The 26,349-nt window shown below is 38.9% G+C and overlaps 2 protein-coding genes and 2 pseudogenes across 2 annotated transcripts; 3 read left to right on the forward strand and 1 right to left on the reverse strand.

The window, feature by feature from the left end:
* On the forward strand, positions 1–3,342 carry LOC145499495 (contactin-associated protein-like 2; annotated as a pseudogene).
* Positions 3,343–3,800: 458 nt separating this feature from the next.
* Positions 3,801–4,306, forward strand: LOC145499494 (neurexin-4-like; annotated as a pseudogene).
* A 1,582-nt stretch (positions 4,307–5,888) lies between these two features.
* On the forward strand, positions 5,889–8,626 carry LOC145501905 (contactin-associated protein 1-like). Its single transcript, XM_081481296.1, has 3 exons — positions 5,889–6,233; positions 6,425–6,542; positions 6,924–8,626. The coding sequence occupies exons 1-3, from the start codon at positions 5,889–5,891 to the stop codon at positions 7,544–7,546; spliced, it is 1,086 nt and encodes a 361-aa protein (XP_081337422.1). The 3' UTR covers positions 7,547–8,626.
* Position 8,627: 1 nt separating this feature from the next.
* LOC145501904 (uncharacterized) lies at positions 8,628–26,347 on the reverse strand. Its single transcript, XM_081481295.1, has 15 exons — positions 26,187–26,347; positions 21,843–21,944; positions 21,019–21,157; positions 19,816–20,103; positions 18,946–19,253; positions 17,738–17,901; positions 16,794–17,113; positions 15,353–15,493; positions 13,884–14,107; positions 12,889–13,015; positions 12,341–12,454; positions 11,545–11,702; positions 10,802–10,954; positions 10,087–10,195; positions 8,628–9,712 (listed from the first exon to the last, which is right to left on the reverse strand). The coding sequence occupies exons 1-15, from the start codon at positions 26,195–26,197 to the stop codon at positions 9,518–9,520; spliced, it is 2,553 nt and encodes an 850-aa protein (XP_081337421.1). The 5' UTR covers positions 26,198–26,347; the 3' UTR covers positions 8,628–9,517.
* Positions 26,348–26,349: the final 2 nt, after the last annotated feature.

Genomic DNA, 26,349 nt, shown 5'->3' on the forward strand with positions numbered 1-26,349 from the left:
AGTAAAGCAAGTAACTTTATTTCACCTCGGGTTGATGAGGCTGATTAGGCTCCTAGCAATACAGTCATGCTAATATGCCGGGAAAAATATAAAAAATATATAAAAAAAAAAACATACTTGATCAATTAATGACTAACATTCTAACTATATCAATAAATAAACAATAAACAGTCCTAAATCTTAAAATTATTACAGTGAATCATAGAAAACTGTACACTACAAATTTAGCTCTCTTATATACAGCATTCATCAATTGTCATCGAACGTAAATCATCCGGTAAAGAATTCCACACTTTGGCACCAATAAAAGTTGTCCATCGACTGTATTGAACAAGTACAGTTTGTAAGCCCGAGAGTGCTATTCACTTTGCAGGAATTTTTGTTCTCCACTTCTCCTTTGCACCATTTTTTTTTTTTTTCAGTCACCTTTCCTGGCACGAATTTTTTGTTTCTTCCCTTCCACCCCCATCACTTTTCAAGTGGTCTGCATGTCCCTAAAGTAAACTTACTCTGCTCTTAATATTTCACAATTCCTCTTGAAACTTATTAATTTTTTAAGAGATAGTATTAGCACAGTAGCACGTTTAATTACCAGTGACCGTATAATTAGCTATCATTAACGTTGGCTGTTCTGGCTGAAGACACAAACTCAAGTAGATTACTCGTCTTTACATAAACGTCATACCAACAGTAAAGATGAGAATAATTTGCAAAATTATTAATTATTAATTATTAATTATTTTCGTAATTCCGCATGGACATATCAATTTACCTTGAGTTCTACACATCATCGCCAAATAACAGACATCACTAGAACAGGAGAGATTCCATTTGTTTTGTTTTTTCTAGTTTATTACGGCAAAAGTGATGAACTTCTATTAAAAAAGAGGAGGAATTCATAAATTGTTAACGCTTTAATCAAGTATAAAGGAAATATGGGATGCATAAATCAATTGTTTTCGTTATTATAAGAACACTATTGAGCTCACAAACCATTATTGAGACCAAAAAAAAAGAAAAGAAAAGGAAAAAAAAAACAGAAGAAGAGAAAGGTCCAAAATTCACACGGACAAGATAAAATCGAAATGTGTCCAAAACACCCCAGGCAATAGTAAGCTATATTCCTCTTGTTTTTGTTATCGACTTCGTTAATTTCTTATTTCCGGCCTTTCTCAGTAATGTGGTTGTTTGAAGGTTAGGTATGTAAGCTGCTTAGGGTGCAACAATATCCTTAATAAAAAAAAGGTGTTCTTTTCTACGTTGAATATAAAGCGACATAATTCAGTTCTCAGGAATTTACATCGTACGAATAAGTAAAAAAACCATAAGTTTTACTAAGGAAAATTAGCCCGGCACTGAACCAGCCCCCTAATTAGACCGTGCAATCAATTATTCATTCATTCATCACAGCTGCCATATTCATATATATTTTAAATTAAAGGAGAGCTGTCTCACTTTTCAAAAAACACATTGTTGTCAGCAGCCCCGCACCATGATACTCTTGCCATTACCGTTGTTTCTGTCCTCCCAGTTAATGATGATGTACACTATGTAAAACAGTGCCCTTTATCGAAATCCAGCAGGCGACTTTTCCGCTGGCGATTTTAAGCCTAATCCTTTCCATTACCTATGGGCAGAGAAAATAACATCGTCCATGGTGGAAGATCAGTTTGATTGCACTTTTCTTTGTGTTGCTGAACCAAAGTGTTATTCGTTCAACGTGGCGGCGTATCCTGACTCGAAAGGTCTTTATCTGTGTGAGTTGTTGGCCACTGACAAGTACAGAGAAACTAAAACGTTTCACTCTAATGCTACCTTTCATCATTGCAGCCCATGGGTAGGTGACAAACGTATTTATTTTATACTCTCTTCAGTTACACTAAAACGTTTTACCCTAATGTTACCTTCCATCATAACAGCCCATGGGTACGATTTTTACATCAGGCCTACAATTTGTCTGCTTTCTTATCAATACAGGCCCTGAAAAGTTGTATATTATGACTAATGTTCTCTTTGTTTAGTATTTTCTGTCTCCATGTGAAAGCAGTCCTTGCAAGAACGGTGCTGAGTGTGTTCCTGAATATGAGTTGAACTCCTATCGCTGTCACTGTAAGCCAGGATTCTGTGGAACAAACTGTGAACATGGAGGTATAAGTTTACATATATTTGTTTTTACTATTTTATTTTATTATTTTAGTTTTCTTATATATAGCAACAATAAAAGACTGAATTTATAAAGCCCCAGGAAGGCTAATTGCAGTTTCAAGCTAATTGCAGTGTCTTGGGTGTGTGTGTGTTGAATGAAGGGGGTGATTGTAAGATAAAAAAAAAAACATGGAAGCTTAAAAATAGATGTAAGAGAGCCTACCCGCATAAAAAAGAAACTTTTTGTGGGGAGGGAGGCGGGGGGTGGGGGGAAGCTTTCGGGTTACAGCTCAAAGGATGTAGCAACCTCAAACTATGTGTTTTTTTATAATCTTATAAGAGGTGAAAATGGCGCTTGTTAGAGAGAAGTCCTAAAAGTCAGGGAACTTAGTAGAGTAGAACGGTATAAGAGGAGGTAGAGGGAGGTTCCAGAACTAATGTGGAAAATGGCGCAAAACGGTTCAAAACGCATTAACAAACAATAATTTTGCCCAAAGTCGACACAGGAAGCGGGAATTCTGAGCCAGCCGGTAAACACCAAACCTAACTTGGACATTTCAACATTTCTTTACAGAAAATAAAAGTTGTAGCGAGATTAAGTTGCGCGATCCCAACACTCCAAGTGGATCTTACGTCATCGATCCTGATGGAGAAGGAGGCGTGATAGCTTTCACTGTTGACTGTGACATGACAGACAAGAACAACGTTGGCGTGACAGTCATCAGTCACGACAGCGAAGACAGAACGCTGGTGCAAGGATGTGAGCCTCCAGGCTGCTACAAACGTGACATTCACTACACTGGAATAAATCTTCTTCAGCTGGGAAAACTAACGGTCATACCCACCCACTGTGAGCAGTTTATCAAGTACGAATGTCAAAGCGCATTGGTCTTAAACAACGGTAACATGTTTGGCCGGTGGGTGTCACGTGATGGAGACAAGATGGCTTATTGGGGAGGAGCGAACTCCATTCCTTTATTCAAGTGCGCATGTGGGGTAACTGGCACTTGTGCAAATTCTGCATATGGATGCAACTGTGACAAGAATGACAGAGTGTGGCGCTAAGACAGCAGTTTGTTGACAAACAAATCCCATCTTCCCGTCATGCAGCTGAGGTTTGGAGATATCAGCCCCCCTAACGAGCTTGGGTATCACACCCTGGGAAAACTGAGGTGCTATGGAATATCCACCAAATAAACACCTGCTTGACTTGTCAATGTATCAAGTATCTTAATGATAACGACCTTAATGTAGCCAAATAGCAGATATAGATAACAGTTACGTTTAACTTAAGATTCTCTTACGAAAGCTACAATAGATAGCTATTGCATTAATCAAAGGGTCCTAAAGTAGTTTGACTCTTATCTAAGTGCTCTTCAAGAGAATGTCTCCTAAATGTTGAGCGGCTTAACTTCTCTAGATAAATTGTGTGCCAGAATCTCGGGAAGTGGGAGGAAAGAATACTAAAACAGGATTTTGAAATTCAGGCGGATCCTGTCTGTAAATATCATCATAACTCGAGCATTCCAATATTTTGTTGTAGTGAATGAAAGCCGTAGTGATGTTAAGTTGAGCGATCGCAACGCTCTAAATGATTCTTACGTCATCAATCCTGATAGAAAGAAGGCGTCACCCCTCTCACTGTTGACTGTGACATGACTGACAAGAACAACATTAGCGTGACGGTCATCAGTCACGAAGGCGAAGACAGAACTCTGGTGCAAGGATGGTTGCCTGCAGGATGTTACAAGCGCGATATCCACCACACTGGGGCAAATCATCTCCAGCTAAGAAACCTAACGACCATGTCCGCCCACTGTAAGCAGTTTAACAAGTACGAATGATTTGGCTCAACGATCTTCCGTTTCAAGTATAGCTGGTGGGTTTCACGTGATGGAGATCAGATGACGTACTGGAGAGAAGTAACTCCACTTATCCTTACAAGTGCGCATGCGGAGTAACTGGCACGTGCGCAAACATCACATATAAATGTAACGGCGATGCGAATGATTATGTGTGGCGCGAGGACAGCGGTTTGTTGACAAACAAATCCCACCTTCCCATCATGCAGCTGAGGTTTAGAGACAACAGTGGTTCGAGCGGGGAGAAAGGCTATCACACTTTGGGAAAACTGAGGTGTTATGGAAGCACAAGCAAATAAATTACTTTGACTTGACTTTATTAACTTATTTTATCATTGGATTTGATTGTCATCTCACCAGGCACTCTGCAACGGTACGATCATTGATTTACATTAACCAATTATAAAGAGTTGTAAGTAGTTTAATAGTTGTGATAACAAACAGTAGCAAAACCAGTCAAGAAAGCTCGGTGACTATTCGCGTAGGAAAACCGGAGATAATTTACCGAATTAATCCGTTTGGTTTCCTTGACGTTTTTGTTTAATACATCGTCCTAATCCTCGCTGGATTAATTTGCTTATAAACTGTTGTGTTATTACAAATGTCTACCCCCAGCCCATGTCAACTTATTTTTATAACTTACTATGTTCAGTTTCGTTCTCTAATTTGCGCTAACATAGCCGTCATTCCCATTCTACGCATAAATATGACCTTAATTCATTTCAAGAATTTGTTGTTCTGAAGTTTGGTAAACTTGAAAAATAATAATCATCATCATCATCATCATGAAGATTTCAAGTAAAACCGGCAGCTAGCAGCCACGAATCTGATTAATATTTACAGTTGAACTATTTCTAGTACTTCTGCTTAAATTCTCCTGCTATATACAGCCATTAAAATGTTTTATCGCGTCCCAGCTTGCTGTAGCTAGTTCAGTTAGCCCACATGGAATTGATACCTTCTATTAGCGAGGAGTTTGGCTCTAAATTATTAAGCTTAAACATGATAACGCTTTCACCAGAAATATTCAGCTAATCGAGTGGAAATAATTCAATAATTTTCAAACGGTTTTCCCAGTAATAAACTCACTTATATGCAGCCATCAAAATGTTTTATTATTTTTATCGTTTCCCAGCTTGCTGTAGTTCAGTTAGCCTTAATGGAATTGATATTTTCGATACCCTCTATTAGTGAGGAGTTCGGTTCTAAATTATTAAGCTTTAATATGATAACACTTCACCAGAAATAATTCAGATAATTGAGTCAGAAATAATTCATGAATTTTCAAATGCTTTTCCTAGTAATAAACTCACTTAGGGAAAAAGAGAGCTTCTGCTTGAATTCTTCTGCTATATTCAGCCATTTTATGCAGCCATCAAAATGTTTTATCCTTTTTATCGCTTCCCAGCTTGCTGTAGTTCAGTTAGCCCACATGGAATTAATACCTTCTCTATTAGCGAAGAGTTCGGTTCTAAATTATTAAGCTTAAACATGATAACGCTTCACCAGGAATAATTCAGCTAATTAAGTTGAGTGGAAATAATTCATGAATTTTCAAATGCTTTTTCTGGTAATAAACTCATTTAGCTAAGGAAAAGAGCTCTTAAAAACAGAAATCTATTAATTGAATATTCCATAAATAAGAAAAAAGCAAAGGTATTCAAACCTAAAGGGAATCATGAAATTGTTCTCAGTTTTTTTTCCTTAAAACTTCTACTTTTCTCCTTTATTATTTTTGCAGGTGTGAAAATATAGGTTTCACCAAATGATTTATTCATTGCCTAGCTTATATCGAAACATAAAAGGCAATTTACAGGTTCTTACGAAGCCGAAGAGCTATCTCACTTCAATCGACACATTGCTCTCGTTGGAGGCGTCACCATGATACTCTTGCCATTACTGTTGTTTCTGTCCTCCCAGTTAATGATGATGTACACTATGGAAAACAGTGCTCGTTATCGAAATCCAGCAGGCGACTTTTCCGCTGGCGATTTTAAGCCTAATCCTTTCCATTACCTCTGGGCAGAGAAAATAACATCGTCCATGGTAGAAGATCAGTTTGATTGCACTTTCCTTTGTGTTGCTGAACCAAAGTGTTATTCGTTCAACATGGCGGCGTATCCTGACTCGAAAGGTCTTTATCTGTGTGAGTTGTTGGCCACTGACAAGTACAGAGAAACTAAAAAGTTTCACTCTAATGCTACCTTCCATCATTACAGCCCATGGGTAAGTGACAAACGTATTTATTTTACACTCTCTTCAGTTCGACTAAGACGTTTTACGCTAATGTTACCTTCCATTATAACAGCCCATGGGTACGATGTTTGTATCAGGCCTAAAATTTGTCTACTTTCTTATCAATACAGGCCCTGAAAAGTTGTATCATGACTAATGTTCTCTTTGTTTAATATTTTCAGTCTCCATGTGAAAGCGATCCTTGCAAGAACGGTGCCGAGTGTGTTCCTGAATATGAGTTGAATTCCTATCGCTGTCATTGTAAGCCAGGATTCTGTGGAACAAACTGTGAACATGGAGGTATAAGTTTACAAACATTTGTTTTTACTATTTTATTTTTATTATTTTAGTTTTCTTTGGGGGGTGGGGGAGGGGGGAAGCTTTCGGGTTACAGCTTAAAGGATGTAGCAACCTCAAACTATGTGTTTTTTTATAATCTTATAAGAGGTGAAAATGGCGCTTGTTAGAGAGAAGTCTTAAAAGAGAGGGAACTTAGTTGAGGAGAAGGGTATACAAGGAGTTAGGGGTAGGTTGCAGTGACCTGAAATGGGAAAAGGCGCAAAACGGTTAAAAATGCATTAACAAAAAATTAGTTTGCCCAAAGTCGACACAGTAAGCGGAACTTCTGAGCCAGCCGGTGAACACCGAACATAAATCGGACGTTTCAACATTTCTTTGCAGAAAATAAAAGCTGTAGCGAGATTAAGTTGGGCGATCCCAACACTCCAAGTGGATCTTACGTCATCGATCCTGATGGAGAGGGTGGCGTGATAGCTTTCACTGTTGACTGTGACATGACAGACAAGAACAATGTTGGCGTGACAGTCATCAGTCACGACAGCGAAGACAGAACGCTGGTGCAAGGATGCGGGCCTGCAGGATGTTACAAGCGTGATATCCACTACATTGGGGCAAATCATCTCCAGCTGGGAAACCTAACGACCATATCCGCCCACTGCGAGCAGTTTATCAAGTACGAATGTCATGACTCAGTGCTCCTGCGGAACGGTAACATGTATGGCTGGTGGGTTTCACGTGATGGAGATCAGATGACGTACTGGGGAGGAAGTAACTCCACTTATCCTTACAAGTGCGCATGCGGAGTAACTGGCACGTGCGCAAACATCGCATATGGATGCAACTGCGATGTGAATGATTATGTGTGGCGCGAGGACAGCGGTTTGTTGACAGACAAATCCCACCTTCCCGTCATGCAGCTGAGGTTTGGAGACAATGGTTCGGGCGGCCAGAGAGGCTATCACACTCTGGGAAAATTGAGATGTTATGGAAGCACTAGCAAATAAATCACAAGCTTTGACTGTTAAATTTATTAACCTATTATAGCATTGCATTTGATTGTCAGCTCACTGAGCAATCTGTAACTGTACGATCATTGATTTTCATGAAAGAGTTATTAAGAGTTGTAAGTAGTTTTCAATAGTTGTGATATTATATCATACGTAAAAACCAGTCAGTTTGTAGATTAAGTGGCCAACGTGACGGAGTTTAGTTTTTGGTCTTGTTTTAAAGGGACAATTTCATGGTTAAGCGTGTGAAGAAGCTATGGCGAGATGAGCACAAAGTTCCATTTCACTTCCTTGCTAACCACGCGCGAGAGGGCCAGCCATAAAAAGACCTTGTATTTTGAGCAAGTGTAATTACCGATGTCCAACATTCACTGAAGATGCCGACGGATTTACACAGGAGATGTCGAATTAAATCTTGAGCTTTAAATTTAACCCAGGCCGAATGATCTATTCTGTATATTCTGGACACACGAACAAGATATCTACTCGCATCTGATTGGTTCATAAATAATGAAATTGTGTAGCGCACGGGAGTCGAAATATAATTCTTATGAGAAATATCAGAAATGTTGCCGAGAAATTTAAAACAAGACTTCAAATTTCCGCAAGGGTCTTTAGCACGCTTTTTAATCGTTTCGTAACAGTCAGAATCGAAGAGGCTAACTTTATAGCTTGCGTATAGTTTGAATTCACAACTGCGATCTTATTTGCATGATACCCTTTTTCGCTTCGTTAGCTACAGCTTGTTACTTTTTATCTCGCTTAAATAAACGCTATTTATATCGTTATGATTTTGCCTGTGACATCTTATAGACAAATTTTATAATTACCGCAAGGGAATATTAATCGCAGGTAAACTTAGATATTGCGTCTGTATCAATACTTTCAAACAGCTTTATTACACATTTTTATTATCTACCAAACAAGTTGAAAGACCTGAATAGTCAGCGAAGGAGCTGTCCCTACTAACACTGAAGCTTCATTTCATGTTCTCTACTGACACTAGGTAGTTATAACCTCTGAGTAGAGATTACCATTGGCGGATCCAGACCTTGAGCTAAAGGAGGGGGGTGGGAGGGGGGGAGTTTTTTTTGCTTGCCCTGCCCGCTTCCTTCTGCGATTTTTCTCTTTTTTTTTTACCCAAAACAGGGGGGGGGGGGGGGGGGGCTGTTCCCCTAGATTCGCCACTGATTACGCAGGCCCATTTCAGTCCTCTCGCCATGTGAGCGTACGGTTTACCGTCATCGCACTAACTTGTCAGTATAGATGGCTTAAAGCTCGGTTGACATGAAGAGTTCGAGTTAATGACCTGGCCCGCAGTAGTTGACCAGTACAAATGCAAAGAGAACTATAACATTTAGCTTGGCAGTGTTTTTTTTTTGTGCAAATACAGTTTTTATTATTTTTAGCCGAGAACCGAAATGATTTTTTTTTTTTTTTTTTGCAATTGCCTACTAAGTTGGTCAATTAAGTCCATGAACTAAGCTTAGATTTTTGTCAGAATTTCGAAAAAAAAACACACTCCTTTCCCGTTCGCCGGAAAAAAGAACGTCTAATCGCAGGCTAAATTAGTTCGCGCATACTGAGCAAAGACACCCTGTAAACTCCCTTATCAACCAGCCACCACAATTTCTACAACATCTGGAGCTTTATTCATATGTACAATGTTTCGTTCACCTTTTATCGCAGGCATTTCTGCTATTGCCCCAGCCCTTTCCCGAACAACAACAGGAACCTCACAAACGTCACGATAAAACCGTCTCGACGCACCGAAAGGAATGCAAAGTTGGTGTCAATAATGTTCCGTAATTACTTGCATTCGATCCGGCAGAAGCAAGTAACTTCGCTTAACCAGCCTGAAAATAGAGGTTACTCCTCTCTCACTGAATTGAAATCGTTCTTTTCAGAATTACGGTTCGTTCTTATCGTTACTGTTGTTGTTGAAGTGGTCGCTAACACGTTTGTTTGTCAGCGAACGCCTTCCATAAACGATGTATCCAGGCTTCGTAACAGAGTTCTCATAAAAGTCATTTCTCTCCGCGTGTTCTCAAAGATTTCCTTAGGATCATCTGAGGGACAGCGAAGGCAATTGGGCGCCCACACCATCGACAAGTTATTCACATCCATTTTTGTCACAGCGCACATGTCGGGAAGGGAAAATATCTGCAAACAACAAAAACGATAAACGTTGAACGATAAACGTTACAAAAAAAGCTGAACTAAAATTATGCAAGATGGCGCTATCTTGCCCTTAACGTTCATATAATCACGTGAAACAGAGTTCTGTCTGGGCGCGCGAAAATCTTTCCGCGCTGAAGACACGCCCGAGAACCTCCGAAAAATCCCATACTGATGACGTAGCTCTACAGTGCCCTCTGATTGGTCGATAAAAGCGTGCGAAAATTCAAAACCGAAAAACAGCCAATCACAGACACTGCTCGGAACCCTGCAGGGGTGACGTCAACAGCACAGAATTTTTGGTGTCTAGTCTCAGACGTGAGCTGAGCGCGTGAAGTTCACACAAGCGATTTCCATACCTGTAAAAACCTAATAAGATACGAAAGTACAAGTCTGTTGACTTCAGGAAGAGCCATCGCAAGTGCCACGGCAACTGTAGGATCGTCACAGTTGTTGACACATTTTTCAGTAGGAAAGAGTCAAGGAAACAAGGCTTTGTACAGGTACTAAATTAAAAGAATACATTTCTACCGTTGCGCAGCAATAGTATCCTAACACATGTAAATGGACTTTACTCCAGAGTTTGAAAATAATACGGGCCGTAAACAGTCCCTATATTTTGTGTGTTCTCTTGATCTTCCATGGTGGAGTAGTTGAATGATAATTAACAATTAGACCCGTAGTCCGCAAGGGCTACGGGTCAATACCCCATGAGGCGAAGCCGAATGGGCTATTGACCCGTGGCCCTTCAGGGCGAAGGGTCTAATTGTTTTAGTATCACCCAACTAGTCGGACAGAAAAGGTAATAATAAAGTCAGCAAATGCAAGTTGAAGAAATATTTATTTGGGAATAAAACGAAAGAAAGCGTCACGCTCGATGGCGCCAATTTCGCTACTCGATGACTATTACTAATAGTCCCCTAGTAACGTAGCCAATCAAAATGCAGGATTTGCATTAGTCCACTAGTTGGGTGATACTAATAACAATTATACTGTGGGCCCGAAGAACGCCTCCTTCTTGATCTAGCCATCTATAATCTCCCGGAGTCTTTTTTTTTTCTTTCAAAAGGATATTAGTATTGTTCCGGTATGAGAGGTTCGTGAAGTTCCCTGAACCAAAGCTTGAGTAGTGATGCTGGTACATGGGGGTCCGTGATACCCGTGGGAACTTCCCATCTGTCCAGTTTGACCTTTTGAGAGTTCACTTCGTCGATATCCCCGGGGACCCTGGAATAAACAGAAAAAAGTGACAAAAAGGAAAATGAATTCTTGTGTTGGTTTATTCAAACTAAATACACGAAGCGCATCTGCTTAATGGACAAAAATTAACGCAAATTCGAGATCCACTGCGAGATTAACCCACTTATTAAACGACTGATCAGTACGATCTGGCTTCCAATTCAGTGCCTTTCACCGCTAGCTAGGAAGTACGTTGTCAGGAACGATCACTGAAGGAAGGATAGTATGGACTTGCGCACGGTGATGATAAATGCCGTATTACCCGTTACGTTCATTTGGACATCAACAAGAAAACTATTGAAGCAAGGCCAAGAAATGTACAGAGAAGAATGATGGAAAAAACATTGGAAGAAAAATACTCACGAAGCAAATTTGGAATGGAGTGGAATGGCGTTTACTTGTGAACGCCCCACGTTCCTTGAGGTAAGTCACGCAACGTTCCTTGGGGAAGTCACGCAACGCTCCTTGCGTGACAACAGCTTTGAAGGATTGATAAGCTCTCTTTCAAGGATCACAGTCTTTTGCTGCAGGTTTCATAAAATACCGACCATGATCTGGCTGTGTTTTTATTTTCTTACCTGAAGATACCTTCTGTTGAGGCGCCTTGGTGTTGCAGCACGGACTCGGCAAGAGTGGGTAAAATCCACGGCAGCTTAAGTGAAGGGAATCGCTTGGCTTGTGCCTCCATGATGTCATCCAGAGTAGCACCAAACATGGACGGGTGAAAAACAGACGACTGGGGTAGAAACGCACAGGGTTATTAAATTCTTACCTCTTATCAATCGAACTGATAGCCCATAATGTAGATGCGGAAGTATTCAACTGTAAACACGAAGCGCGCAGGGCATCAGTAGTCGGGGAAAACGAGGAGACTCGCAATCTTACATTAAAGGAGCTACGTCACTGCTTGCATATCTTGAAAAGCTTACCCTATATTTTTCAAGTTCGTCGTTTATAATCCGTGTTAATCTCGTCCATCCTTAACCATCTTTGTTCCTTTATGGTTTATAATCATCTCTTTGGTGTTTTTCTATTTAAGTAAACTACTATTTTCAGGTTTCCTATTATTAAAAGATAATTTCGTAAGTGGCCAAAAGAATTTAAAATGCCGTGACTGAGCTCTTTAAGGGACCAAGAAATTGAGTTTAATTGGTTGTTTGATATTTCTCGACCAGGAGAAAGGAAAACATCTCAATCTAAGCTCTTGGGAAACGAACCTTGCTCTAGAATACTTAAATTGACCAATTACAACGTGCGTAAGGTCAAGGAAAAGTAGACCTGGGTAATGTGACTAAGAACATTTTCATCCTTGTTTGGAACAGATCAAAAACCCAGAAAATATCTACGCTTCTTCATATCTGCCAAGCTACTTACTTTAGCCTGTTGAATTTCCTCAATACTGGGTTTTCTCAGACCTCTCTTAGCACCAGTTCTAGAGATTCTCTTGAGTCTCACAGAACAATGTCGGGCATATTGAGTCACGGGAATCTAGAATTAATTGCAATTTAAAATAAATAAAATACTTAAATGCCCATTCCACATCCAGAAACTCTCACTTATTAGATATTTCAACATTTTTTTTCACTAAAAATACTCTTAATATAATAATCATAGTTTTAAATGGACCTGTTGCGGAACGGAAATTTTCGAAATTTTGGGTATTCCTCGCGAGGTTGCCCTCTTTTCCGGAAATTCAAGGAAAATGCTGTTCCATTCGCCACAGGAAATTTCGGGAAATTCAAATCAGTTCAGAAGTTTTGGTCAAATGGAAAGCGCCGCACGTTAACCGAATTTAGCTTGTCGACGGCATCTTTAGGCTTGAAAGTTCAAGCAGAGAACAGTATAAAAAAAAACTACAGGCAAACAGCACTGGCTGTCCGTACAGTTAATAAGGTAACAATTTCTGTGAGAAGGTGACTTACCTCCTTCCAATCAGCATCTTGGAAGTGTTTGTTGATATAACCATCCAAGTACGAGTAGAACTTAGTCGAGGGAGGAAACAGAGCGAGGCAGATAGCCATGAGCTCCCAACCACATCGTAAACTCTCTCTGAAAGTGATCAAATGTTTCAAGTCAAACGTTTCTGTTCACTGAAATCAGTCTAAGGTAAGGTTAAGTCTGCATACGAGCCAAGTGGCCCATCAGGTCAGGGCCGTAGCATGAAGCCACTAGGAGTATTTATAAGGGATGCTAGTCCATCGCAGGGTTACCCCCAGCATTAAATTCGCCGGTACCCATTTATACACCTGGGAAGAGAGAGGCACTGTGAGAGTAAAGTGTCTTATTCAAGTACACAACACAATGCCCCCGGCCAGGACTCGAACCCGGACCGGTAGGTCCGGAGTCTAGCGCACTAACCGTGAGGTTACCACCCCTCCACAAACTACTGAAAAGAGTATGCCGGTACAGGGTTCCTACTCTTTGAAACTTTTAAAATTCCACGACTTTCCATGACCTTTACCATGACCTTTCTGAGTTTCAGTGACCAAAGTTAAGCAGTTGTTCTCACAACAGTATCAAAACAATCATTTATTTAACATATTTTCCAGCATTATGATGCATAAAATGTCTGCTTGTGTATATTTCTACTGAAATTAAAGCCTGTTTCTGACTCGCCTGTTATTTTTTTCAATTTTTAAAATATCTTTTTGCCAAGCATATCGCTTTTCTATGACTTTCCATGACCTTCACTTAAATTCCAGGACTTTCCAGGCCTGGAGATTGAAATAACAAATTCCACGATTTTCCAGGTTTTCCATGACCTGTACGAACCCTACCGTATGATATGTACAGAAAAGCTTTCATGTAATCCTTGAGCTCGCTCACTAACATCGTCACCTTAAATTTATATTATCTAACCTTATGGCGAAAGAGGAGCGACACATCCCTTTTCTCGTACTTTTAATACATTACTTACGGTCGAAAATTATCCGTGGTCTGTTTGCACAGCTGTAGATAAATCTCGTCTCTCAGAACTGGCGTGTTCCAGCCCTTGGTAGTAAGTTCCAAAGCCAACTTTTCAGGAGACCTGCCTTTGATAGTTCGGTCGCCCATGTAACCAAGAATGAGTTTAAAAATATCGATGGCATCCTTCTTCAATTGCCTGTCCTGTATCAGGATTAGGGGCTTCTTGATTGGCACCTGTCAATCAAAAGAATAGCACATTTTCATTGGTGATTACAATGTCCACTTTGGTTCATTTTTTGTTTTTGATTTTCAATCGAATTCTTGTAGATCACAGAGGCCCCTTGAAATTGATATTTTTAGGCCGTTTCCCGCGCCGTTGTCAGGTAATCACGTGATGACGATTTTGCTCCCTTCGAATTCTTCGTTGTAGAAGCAAACATGAATTGAAGGGAGATAACTACAAAAAAACGCAAAAAAAAAAAAAAAAGAAAAAAAAACATCCTGCGACTTTTAGGAAGAATTTTCCCAGACAAGAATTGCTGGAAATCGTGGGGTACCGAATTCCTTGAGCTTTCATCGAACATATAGCATCAAATTCATCACCACCTCAGATCAGTTTTTTTTTTTCTTTTTCTTTTTTTTCGTTTTTCTGTAACCGCGACCAGATCATTCCGAAAAAAGTGTGGGATCAATAGCCACGACTCGTCCCCAGATCCCTTCATACCTCACAAGCTTCCAATTTCATCTCAAGCTTCACATCTTTGTACGCCGCATAAGCATCGGGAATTTAATAATCGTTTCAGTTCAACCTAGTTTCTCGACTCGTACTTTGATTAACCATTTCCCATTATATAACGTTCTCACAAAAGCTTGGCACATTTCTTCTCTAAACAATGCAACTTCGAGGTCATAAAATGCAGAAGTGGATTGTTTTGCGTTCGTCATCGTTATGAACCTCAAAAGCATGTTGTCAACCGAGTACTGAGGCCTCGTCCACTCTACGCCGGAGAAATTTGAAAACGCAGCTTTATTTCTACGGTTGTCTACCGTCCACACTAATCCGTCACAAAACGGAGCTTTTCGAAAACGCTCTTCAAACCGAAGGAATTTGAAAACGCTGTTAGTGTGGACGGAAAACATTTTGAAAACAGAGCTTTAAAAGCAGCTTTTTGAAAACGATGAGTTGACGATAATCATGAGATTTCGCTGGGTACCCGAGTTTTCCTCAAACACAAATCCAAAATGACCAGTGAAACTGATCGTTGCGTTTTTAAATTTCTCGGGTGTAGGGTGGACGGAAAACATTAGATGCGTTTTTAGAGTGAAAACGCCGTTTTCAAATTTTTCCGGCATATTGTGGACGGCGACTGGGACTACGAAATAACTCAAAATGTCGTGTGTCAGTAGCAGAATGACAACTTTTACACAAATACCACTGACACACTAGTTGTTGTATTGCTTTTATGAAGATCGACATACCTTTGACCAGGACAGCATGCTTGCTAAAGAAATTCTTTTCCGTCTAAAGACACCTTTCTTGTGATGACTAAAATACTCTTCATATGCACCAAGAGCTCGTATCAACGGAGGCTTGGAACCAGGGATGGAATGTGAACGTTCCTGCAAATAGAGCACGACTATTGGTTATTAATTTGGAGAAGTAATTCTACTAACAAGTTAACGCAGGGAGTCTCGGAGCAGTTTTCACCTGCCTGTCGAGAGTAATTCGCATTTACTTTCAATTGGTTTTACATTTGCACGCTACACGACTGACAGAGAACCCGTCCTCACTGCGCCAGAGAAATTTAAAAAGGCAGCTTTGTTTCTACGGTTAGTCCTACCGTCCACACTAATCCGTCATGAAAACAGAGCTTTTCGAAAACACTCTTCCAACCGGAGGAATCTGAAAACACCGGCCTCGGCGTTTTACTGTGGACGGAAATTTCAAAACATTTTACATGGAGCATTTCGAAAACGATGGCGTGACAATAATCACGTGATTTCCCTCACCGAGTTTTCTCAAAAACAAATCCAAAATGACCGGTGTTTGTTGCTTTTTCTAATTCTTCCGGCGCAGTGCGAAGGGAAAACATTTGATGCGTTTTCCGAGTGAAATCTCCGTTTTCAAATTCCTCCGGCATAGTGTGGAGTAGACGAGGCCTTAAAACTCGCGCCTCTTTGTCAACCAATCAAAACTACATTGTAAACCGATCGCACACGTTTTCCCGCGCTTTGCATCGGCCTGTATATGCATGGATACTAAAGAGACTGTCTTCTACTATCCATGGTATATGTGTTTGCTTTAAGTTTTGGTTGGTTCACTGGATTTTCTGTGTCCTTTGTGACTGGCTAGAGTGATTATTTTGGTTTTGGTTTTGGTTTTGGTTTTGGTTTTGCGTCACTGAGTTGAAAACTGCTCTATGAAAATATAAACCTGGTTAACCTATCTGGAAACAAATCATAGACATGAAACCAATTTTTTTGTCAAATGTAGTTATAAAGCTGTTGTATTACCCAACATAGAGAATCTTTGGGTTTGTTATGCAATTATATTCCTCTTCACGTAATAAATTGGCTTGTCATGTAATTTTTTGAGTTGAAACAACGTCTTGTTCACAGTCTTTGATTAATAGTCATGCATGGCAAACTAAAGAAATATGTTGGGTGAGAGCAAAAGTCGTTTACACGATTGGAAATCCTGTTATTTTACCTCAATCATTTTAATCAATATTTGAATGGTTGCATGAAAAAAGACCCTAAGTGACATCTGATAGACTGCGAGATTCTCTTAGCAAACTGCTTTCCGCTTCCTTCTACGAAAACAGGAGAATTTAATATTACATCAAGAGTCATTAAGGCCTTTTTCCTATTCACCCCTTCATTTTGAAAGGGGAATTCAAATGGATACCGATAAGCTTACCAAGGTACTGTGTTTAGATGGTCCTGTAGCTGGTGAAGCAGTAGAAGATGGTCGACTAAGCCGTGGCAAAGTACTTGGTGTTCCCACTGACTTTGTCTCCTGCGCTTCGTCATCGTCATCATCATCTTCGTCGTCGTCACGTCTCAGGTCCTTGAGTACACTGTCGCTCACTTGTCGATGATGCCTGAGTGATCGAATACTCAGTTGGCTCTCATTAAGGGAGGGTGGAGCACATGCCTCCACTAGCCTTGCTGTAGTGGCTGGCATGCCTCCTGCTCTCAGTTTTATACTCAGAGAGTCGTCCAGACTATCTTGGAGTCCTGTGGACGTCAGAGAAATTGCAAAGTGTTCAAAACCTGGTAATTTTTCTTTCGTAAAGGTATGAAGAATTTAAAAAGATAAGCCTGTGACTGAAAAGGGTTAAAGTTTGTCCACGAAAAATGTCAAAAGCTTAACAATTATAGTTACTCCGCCAACACTTAACCCCGTAGCATTGTGGGCTTGTCTATTGCTTGTGTGTGAAATTCAAATTTGAAAACACACCCAGTGTTAGACACCACACTGACATCTCTCTCCCTTTTATCCCCCTCTTTTTCCTACAACAATGACTTTATTTTCGAAATTTAGATCATAGTCCTTAATAGCCCGCAATTAGCAAAGCTATCCCAAACGAGCTACATCTAAACAAGAGACCTAAACTGTTTTATTAATTGAAGGGGTGCATAGAGTGAGTCTTGATCTCATGTCAAATTCTCCTGTTTTCGGAGAAGGAAGCAGAAAGCAATTTGCTAGGAGAATCTCGCAGTCTGTCAGAAGTCACTTAGGGTCTTTTTCCATGCAACCCCTCAATTAGCTATGAGTAGACTGTTAGTAACGTTTCAGATCAAATGCATCATAAGACATTTCTCAAACATAGCAACACCTTACTCCGGTTATACATGTACCTTGTTTGTTAGTGGCAATCGATTTTCCACTCTCAACGAAAACAGAGTCATCTTCTCTCTTCTGCGCTGCAGCTCTGTTGGCTAAAATGCACCTGGATGCACTTTCCACTGCTTGTCTTGCTCTCTCGATGGTCCCTGATGGACTGAGGTGGTCCTCACAGGTGCTAAGTGCATTTAAAAATCGAGGTCAATATATATGCGTTATTGACCAAGCATGACGTCAAGATGGCTGGATATTGGTCTAGTTCTTTTTTTGCGTGTTTATGGACCGAGACAGAGTCTTGATCCATAAACAAGCAGATCGAAGAAGAACGAGGCCAATATTGAGCCATCTTGACTGAACAAGCTTGGTCATAAAAGATTTACTATATGGAAAAAGAACACTTTGTCTATTTTCTTGCAGGACACAGCCAGTAATCCTGGGCAGACATGAAAGTGCCATCTTGCCTGTTTTGGTACCCAATCACATTGCGGGATTTGGTTCAACTTACCCGCTCATGGAGCTAACCATGTTATAATTTATTATCAACTAACAACTTGTCTAACAAATTATGATTTCATGAAAGAAAAAAAAATTGTAATTACAATTTATAATTTATCACTACCAAGAATAATTATTGCAATTTAATATTATTCACTTGGTTGAGATCTGTTGCCAACATCAGACTCAAGTAACCTGGCAGGGCAGCTGTACACAGACTACACTGAAGGTGTGTGATTTCAAATGCAATTGGGTTGAAGTTAAGGGCAGGATTGGGCCTAAAATTTCATAGTAGGGTACAGTATACAGGTACTTACATGTAACAACCATAAATAATTTATTATTAAGGAAGGCATTAAGGTGATCTCAAGTAGCGGGACACAGCAATCTACAGAAGTTTTAAAAATTAAAATTATTAACACCATTGCAGGATGGTAACACTCCTTGAGAATAAGAGGGTAGATCATTCTTGCTTGCAATATGTGCAGCAGACTAAAATATCAATTAATGTCAAGATGAAGTTCATTTCTTATCCATATTGTTATAGTTTACCAAGCAAGGAGCTGACATTTTAATACATCAACGTCATCATTCTTCCCCACTGACACACTCAAACACCCGACTGCAAGTTGAGATGTCAAAACAAAATTGATGTTTCAACCCTATTATAGCCTTCTTCTCCATTTAAATCACAGTTAACTGAAGATGTTTTCCCTACGCCACTTACTCATCTGGATTGCCATGTCGTGATAAAGTCCCTGATGGTGTGGACTGTCCCTCGTCATCTGTTCCAATCTCTTTTTTGTCTTCATCATCAGGTAAGGGTATGTCCTGCATGTCTGGAAGCTCTGGTATTGGAAGTTCAGGTGACTTACGCTTATCTAAGTCATTCTCAGCAGCACATGCTGCATCTTCGCCGGCTTCCTGAGAAACTCTGTCAACAGCCTCAGTTGTATTGTCGTCAGCAGGCTTACTCTCTGTTCCATTTTCTACTGGCGCAGCATCCTCCAGGGTAGTTTCATTAGCACGGCTTGGCTAATGGTAATCAAAATAAATGTTACTAAACATAATTCAGCAAATTAAATCATAAACTATCAAAGACCTTTAGTTATAACTAAGTCTTTATCCAGTCCTCTTAGAACAGTGGCTGGCTGGATCTTATGTAAATTTTGCAGCTGAAGCAACTAAAAACATTTCCTGGATGAAACATATTTGGCTCATTGCATATCAACCAGCCCCCCACCCTAAGTAATAACCCAAGGACTGAAGGAATGCATTAGACAAAAGAAAACAAGAAAACTGAGAAACAATTGCTTATTCTAATAACAGCAATAATTGGGGACCTTGTAAGAGAATCACCATGCATAATGTAATTTCATACAATATTGAAGAAAAAAGTAGTATTTATTAATTAAGAATTACTCTTCTGTGCGTAATAAATTTGATATGTCTCCAATAGCCATGACAATTATTTCTGGGCTCCATTTCACCCTACATTACAGCAAACTATAACATTATGTTCACACCACGTAACATTATAGAACTTTAATACATTATTTTGCAATCAATCTGTACTCTAAATTTTAGCACAACACACCTGTGCAGTAGCCTCAGCACCATGTCTCCTATGTTCTCTTGAGCTTGTTCTTTCTCTCTTTTCTCTGCTCCCGTGCCGCCGTGACGATGAACCTTCTCTTGTCACTCCATCCTTTCTCCCACTGCTTTCTCTTCTCAGTAATGAACCATCACCATGGTTACTTGCACCATCTTTTCTAAGACTTCCATCCCTTTTCCTTCTGTCAGAACCTTCACGTCTAGATGAACCTTCCCTCCTCTCCAATTCTTTGGCTTTGGCAGCTCTGCGCTTTTCCCTTGCTTTCAGTGTCTTCATTGAACAAGATGGAAATCAGTAAATTGCTACGCTGCTGCCCTTAACCCTCCAATCTGCCTTAGTGAGATTCTTATTGCGCCATAACATCAATGCGTAAGTCAGCATTAGCCAGGTACTCAAATTACAAATTGAACCAGTGGCCATCAGATTAATGAATTTTGGACTGATAACAGTGATATCAAATTCTCTAATCAGTACTTGTAGGAAATATCTGGAATATAGTCTGAAGAATTTGCAAGTCAATTCCCTGGTGAAAGAGTATTTGGTTCAATTCACAACACAAGATCATATTAAATTAAAATTTTTGTACCTATTTTAAAAGAGTTTTGATGGACGATAGTTAAATTTATTAATTCAAATTACAATTAATTTCCCCAATGTATGTTAAATAATTATCTGTCCCTTGTTTCTTTTTGTTGAGTTAAATTTTTGTTGCTGTTGTTGATGCTGTTTGTGCAGTGTTTTTTTCTCACAATGAACCTTTCCCAACAGTTAGTCAAGAACTTTCCAATGTTTGCCCCAAGCCTTCAAATGTATAAGCAATCATCTTAAATTGGATTCTGTTAGCTAAATAGAAAACTTACAAATAGGTTAATAACTGGTAACCGAATGAAGTCCGTTGTCAAAAAGAGTAAACCTGGCTCAAAGAAATGCCAAGTAAACCTAAAAAAAGTCGAAATCTGGGAGATCACCAATTTTACCTTTTTGACCCCCAAAAACTGTTGTTGATTCAGCCAAAAAAAGCATCAAATGTTCATGAATAACATATTAAAACAGTCCCAAAAAAACAGCCAAAATAAGTGCTTTCCTTCCAATCTGGGAGATATGGTGACCCATACTGGAGACTGCGAGACTCCCTCTGTATCCGGGAGACTCCCTGACAATCTGGGATGGTTGGGTTCAGCCTACCTGTAGTCTGGCAAGAGGGATGATCTCTGAATCTTTTGGTTTACGCCAAACTGTAGTCTGCGTCCCAGCACAGTAGTAATAGTAACGGCGTGTTTTCTGGTCGTACAATTCCCACCACTGGCTGTCATTAGCCTTCTTACTGCAATTTTTACAAATAAAGTTGTTACAACTTTTAAAATAACTTGAGAAAAATGTGATTCAAAACATTTATCCGGTATATAAATAATTAAAATACATTTGTAACAAAGATTGTATCAAGTTTCTGGCCACAAGTACGTAACAGCTGTGTGTTTAACAACAAAGTAAACTATGGCGACAGCAGAAGGTGGGTGTTAATTAACAAGGTGGTCTTAAGACACGAGGGTTAGGTCTGTTTACAGTACGACTACTTAAATGAAGGCCACCCAACAAAATTTTCTACAAATTTAATGAATAAAAATTGTGGAGGTAAACAATTTATAGTTTTCCAACAAATTATCCAAAATGACTACAAATCTGTTGCCTTTGAAATGTACAGCTTGATTACAAGGATAATTTGTTGGAAAACAGTCACTAATTGTTAAATTCCACGATTTTACTGCATTAAATTTGTGGAAAATTTTGTCAGGTGACCTTGGTTGGAGTACTCGAACTGTAAAACTTAAAATTAGTCTCAACTCTCACCAATACCAAAAAGTCTGCTTAAGACCTCAAGGAGTAGAGTGTGATCTGTATATCCCTGGTCAATAATTTCATTGTACAGTATTAATTTCCACAGGATTAATGGTGAATCCTAATACATTATTTTATCAATACATTGCAAGTTCAAAGCAAAATTCACTCACACTCGGACACCAACTGGAGGTTCCCATAAACACTGGCCACTTTTGAGATTAGCATACATGGGTTCCCCGGTCCGGGGCTCAATTATCTCAACCCAGTCTACCCTAAAAAGGAAAATTTAAAATGATTTGTAGATCAAATTAATTTAATTAAAAAATTAAATTATAAAATTTCATAACTAATGCTTACAAGTCTCTTAGAACTGCACTTACTTAGCAATACATAAATTTATATTTTCTTTTTGTTTTTGCAATACAAACCAGTTTTTTAATACTTGCCTTTGTTGAAAATTGATTAAATAATATTTGTCTTAGAAGTTGCACAAAAGCATATGTACACGTGCAAGCTTTAAAATGCTCCTTTTGAATGTATATTGGTACAGCTTTATGCTGAAGGTGAATTAATCAACATGACACGAGCGTGGGACAAAGAAAAATTCTGAGTCCCCGACAGGAATCGAACCCATGACCTCCCGAACACCGGGCGGGCGTTCTATCCACATTTCACATTTCATTTCATCACATTTCATTACCGAGCTTAAAATTCACCATCTTTATTAACTTATCAGCTTTTATGCTATATGACACTTCTAGCATTTGACATAATTATTAACTAAAGACGAGTTAGAAAAAGTACACAAAGCCAAAGGAGAAGAACAAACTATTCATTTTTTTTGAAACCAAAAGCCCAGGCAACTTTGAACTTTTAAATTACAATATTTATTATTAATAGCTATATTAGGTGATGTAGTTTTCTCTTTTGGAAAGAGCAATCTCACAAATTATGCTGGTGGCTTAAGGTTACCGTATACCTTCAGGGGTGTCTCACGTCCAAGCGATGTAGTGCGTCCGGTTTAAGCTGTAGATACCTAAACCCTTATATCAAATTAAAGCTTATAGAGCTGGCCATCAAACCATACCAAAAATTTTGAAATAAAATGAATTGCCGATTTTTTCACGGCGACTAAATGAAAGCGTCCTAATTACCTTTTGGAAGCTACAAGTCAAAGCGAATTTTGTTTTTCGCCAATTTATTTTTTTCTTCGGTTTCAGGACAAAAAGCGCTAAAAAAGCGTGTCTGCATTTTGCCATATTCAATTGCAGTAAAAAGTTACAGAACATTTTCGAAATAGGATTTGAAAAATGAGAAGTGATCGTACAAAAATCGCTCTCGGAGAAAAAATATTTCGAAATAAACAATTCGCAGACACGTTTTTGTTTTTTATATGTTAATCTAGCTACTGTACAAATCTGAGGGCAATCAAAGAAATTCCCTTTGGGTTGTAACTCTTTAAAATGTCTGCTTCAAGCAAAAAAATTTATTCGAGAAAACAGCGCTAAGAAAAATCTCTTGCTTTGCAAACAAACTCCGCCCACAAACGCCTTCAACTGGGTTCTCAGATCACTGAGCCAATCAGCGCTTGGAAAATTTACTACAATTAACTCGCGGTGAAATTTACGCGTGAATCTCCAAAAAATCCTTGTGTTTCGCAATGCCCTCAAGGCGGAGAGATAATTTTTCTGCAGCTGGGTTTTTCTTGAGGTTGGTCTGGCAAAATGGGGAAGATGAAAAAGGATACGAAAGCCAGAGCAGCTGGGCGACGAGAACAAACAAAAGAAAGCGCGGCGGAGTAAATGTGCATGGATAATATTCCAATGGATCTCAATGAGTTGGACGATTCATCGGTATCGGACTCAACAAAAGAGTCACTGTAAACATCGCTGTTATCGCTGTCGAGTTCTCAAATTTTAACGGAACCTTTCTCCTCTCTTGACTCGATCTTTTTGCCCGCTTGATATGATGGCTATAGTTTCATCCACGAGGTCAACTTTCTCTTCTTCACTCACTGATGTATTTTCATTCGTTCTTCGCTTTTCGAACTGGTAAACGGAGTTTTCCGTGGTTCATGTTTACTTATAACTTAATAGAATTACCCCTAATACGAAAAAGCTTGGATTAACAATGCTGATTAACTGAGTAGCCAGCCAATTCGTGGTATCCATGTAGGTAATATTCCCGCGAAAGTAGTCTCGGTTGATTACCTACACGTTATAGGGCTGTCAATCAAGAGGGAACTTTTACTTCCGGCCATAACGTAAAACCTCCATTTCTCCGCCAATATTGGGTTTTTTTCAATTTTGTTTTCAGAAATTAGAGATTACTCTTTGACCATTACTTTGAACCAAAAATCCAAATTTGAAGAAAATTGCCGATCTGAAGGTATACTGTAACCTTAATAACCCTGAAGATGCCAATAAATCATAAAATCTGCTTGGCTTTGAGAGAAAAAAGTCTTAAAGACCAATTTTGATCTTTTTATGCCACATTTAGATTATGTTACAGATTTAAGTTCTCCAAGCCTCACTCCAGTTAGTCCATCAGACTATCAGCTAAACATAAAGCAGAAGTTTTCTGTTTTATTTTAACCTTTTTTTATCCTTTTACAAAATTGGAATATCAGTTGTCATAACTGAAATTCCCTCCCATAGAAATCTAGGATAAATATAAGTGTGAAACATAAGTTTAAGGGTTAAGTTAAAGAACATTACATTTGATCTTGAACTTTGATGTGCTTCCTACGAAAGAAATCTTTCAAGTTTTATTTATTGATGATCATCTTCTCAGAAGTCTGTTCCAATAAAAGCCCTCTCAAGAAAAGTGAATTTGGGAGGAATTTATTAATAAACTCACTTTTATGTTCCAAATCAATATCATTGTCTGAACGTGTTAAATATATTCATCAATGATGGTAGCAGATAACAAACTAAGGATAATAACATCACACCAGTCTCATGTGCCAAAAAAATGCATCAAAAAGTCTTAAAAAAAAAACATGCTTTTTTACCGGTAGCTGAAGAGAGGGTATAATCTACAGATAAATGGAGAATTAAGGATTAAATATAATTGAGCATACAATATCCTGAACATACAGGTAGAACTCTGAACAACAGATAGATGAAAGTTCATCCATTACATTAAGTTAGCACTAAAACATTAACAAGAACAATTCATATTAAAATAAAATGGAGCAATTAAAATTGCATGCAATTACGTTGAAAAACACTAAAACAATTCAATTAACACAATATCAGTGGGAATCAAGTTTGAACTAGCTTAAGGCTCAGGGTTTATTCAAAGTTCTCACACAGTTACAATTATCCAGTTCAACCAAACTAGCAATTAAAAACAGGAATCGTTTTCCTGTCTTCAAAAGCAGATGACCACCGCAGCTTCCTTTGTTGTGTTATGAACTTGAGAATAAGATTTGAACATTTTATTACCTGTTTTTCATTGAAAATTAAAAACCTGACGTCCCACTGATGGATAATTTATAAGATAGACAAACTATAAACACAACAACATAACTTAAATTAGCGGTACATTCGATTCATACAAGTTGAAAAGTCTTCACCTGAACCGCAATTGAGTTAGTAGTTACATATCGTGACAGGTCGTTAGGAGGTAAAATACAAAATGTAAGCTTAATTAATTGTCCCTGAACAAATAAACTCACAGGTACTTCCGAAACAACAATTTGTGCAGAGACCTAGATAACTTTACGAGTCAAAAGCCGGATTAGTGTGCTAAAAGAAGCCGAATTTGATCTCGCTGACGTTATGAACAAAACCGATTAAAAAAACTTAATATTTTCGCGTACCTAGTAAACTATAGAACGAGTGGACTAAACGTCTAATTAGTTGAGCATCATTTATTTTTATTTACGCCATCATATATATAGTAAAATAAGCCTAATTTCAGCAATAAAAGGATTTGATTCGATCGACACTCGCTAGAAGTAATGGAAAGTTCTTGTAAAATGTTCCAAAACAGTGCTAATTGCGTTTTTTGTCTTCAATTGAGTACGTTAACAACAATTCACACTCCAGTGGACAAGATTGGAAGAATCGATCTATCAGAGGAATAAAACCGAATTCGATTTCTTTAAAAAAAGAGGGTAAAGTTCTAAGAAATGCTCCGTAAAAGATGGATTCCAAAATAAACAATATATTATAAACAATGCTCCTTCATACATTACAGTTTTATAATTTCGTCGGTCGATTGTTCACCTCCCCCATCGAGACGTGTATGACTAAAAACACTTCATTGACTTCGATCCAGATTGATCAGACAGTCATATCCGTTGTGATCCTAATAAAAGCAACCAGCCAAGGGAAAATATACCTTGATAGCATCGTAAGTTCTCGGATAGGCGTATTTATTATAGTACACGAAAATGCCCTCGCTAGGCTATCACCCCCTAGCGATACGAACTTCACCACGGACAAACAACCCACTAAAACTTGAAATGTAAAACGAAAACGGACGACTGATTATGTTAAACTTACTTCTCAGCCATCGGAGGTTTCACTGGTGGCGAAAGTCCTACAGAAATCTCAGCTGTGTTGCCATAAATTTGGTGTAAAATCCTGAAATTTATCGCCCATACTCCCTGTGATTACCTTACTGCGGTCTTCAGTTTACAAGGCGCGCCTTCAACAGAGAAGACTG

The sequence above is a fragment of the Orbicella franksi genome, chromosome 10 (assembly GCF_964199315.1).
Source record: "Orbicella franksi chromosome 10, jaOrbFran1.1, whole genome shotgun sequence".
Classification (NCBI taxonomy): domain Eukaryota; kingdom Metazoa; phylum Cnidaria; class Anthozoa; order Scleractinia; family Merulinidae; genus Orbicella; species Orbicella franksi.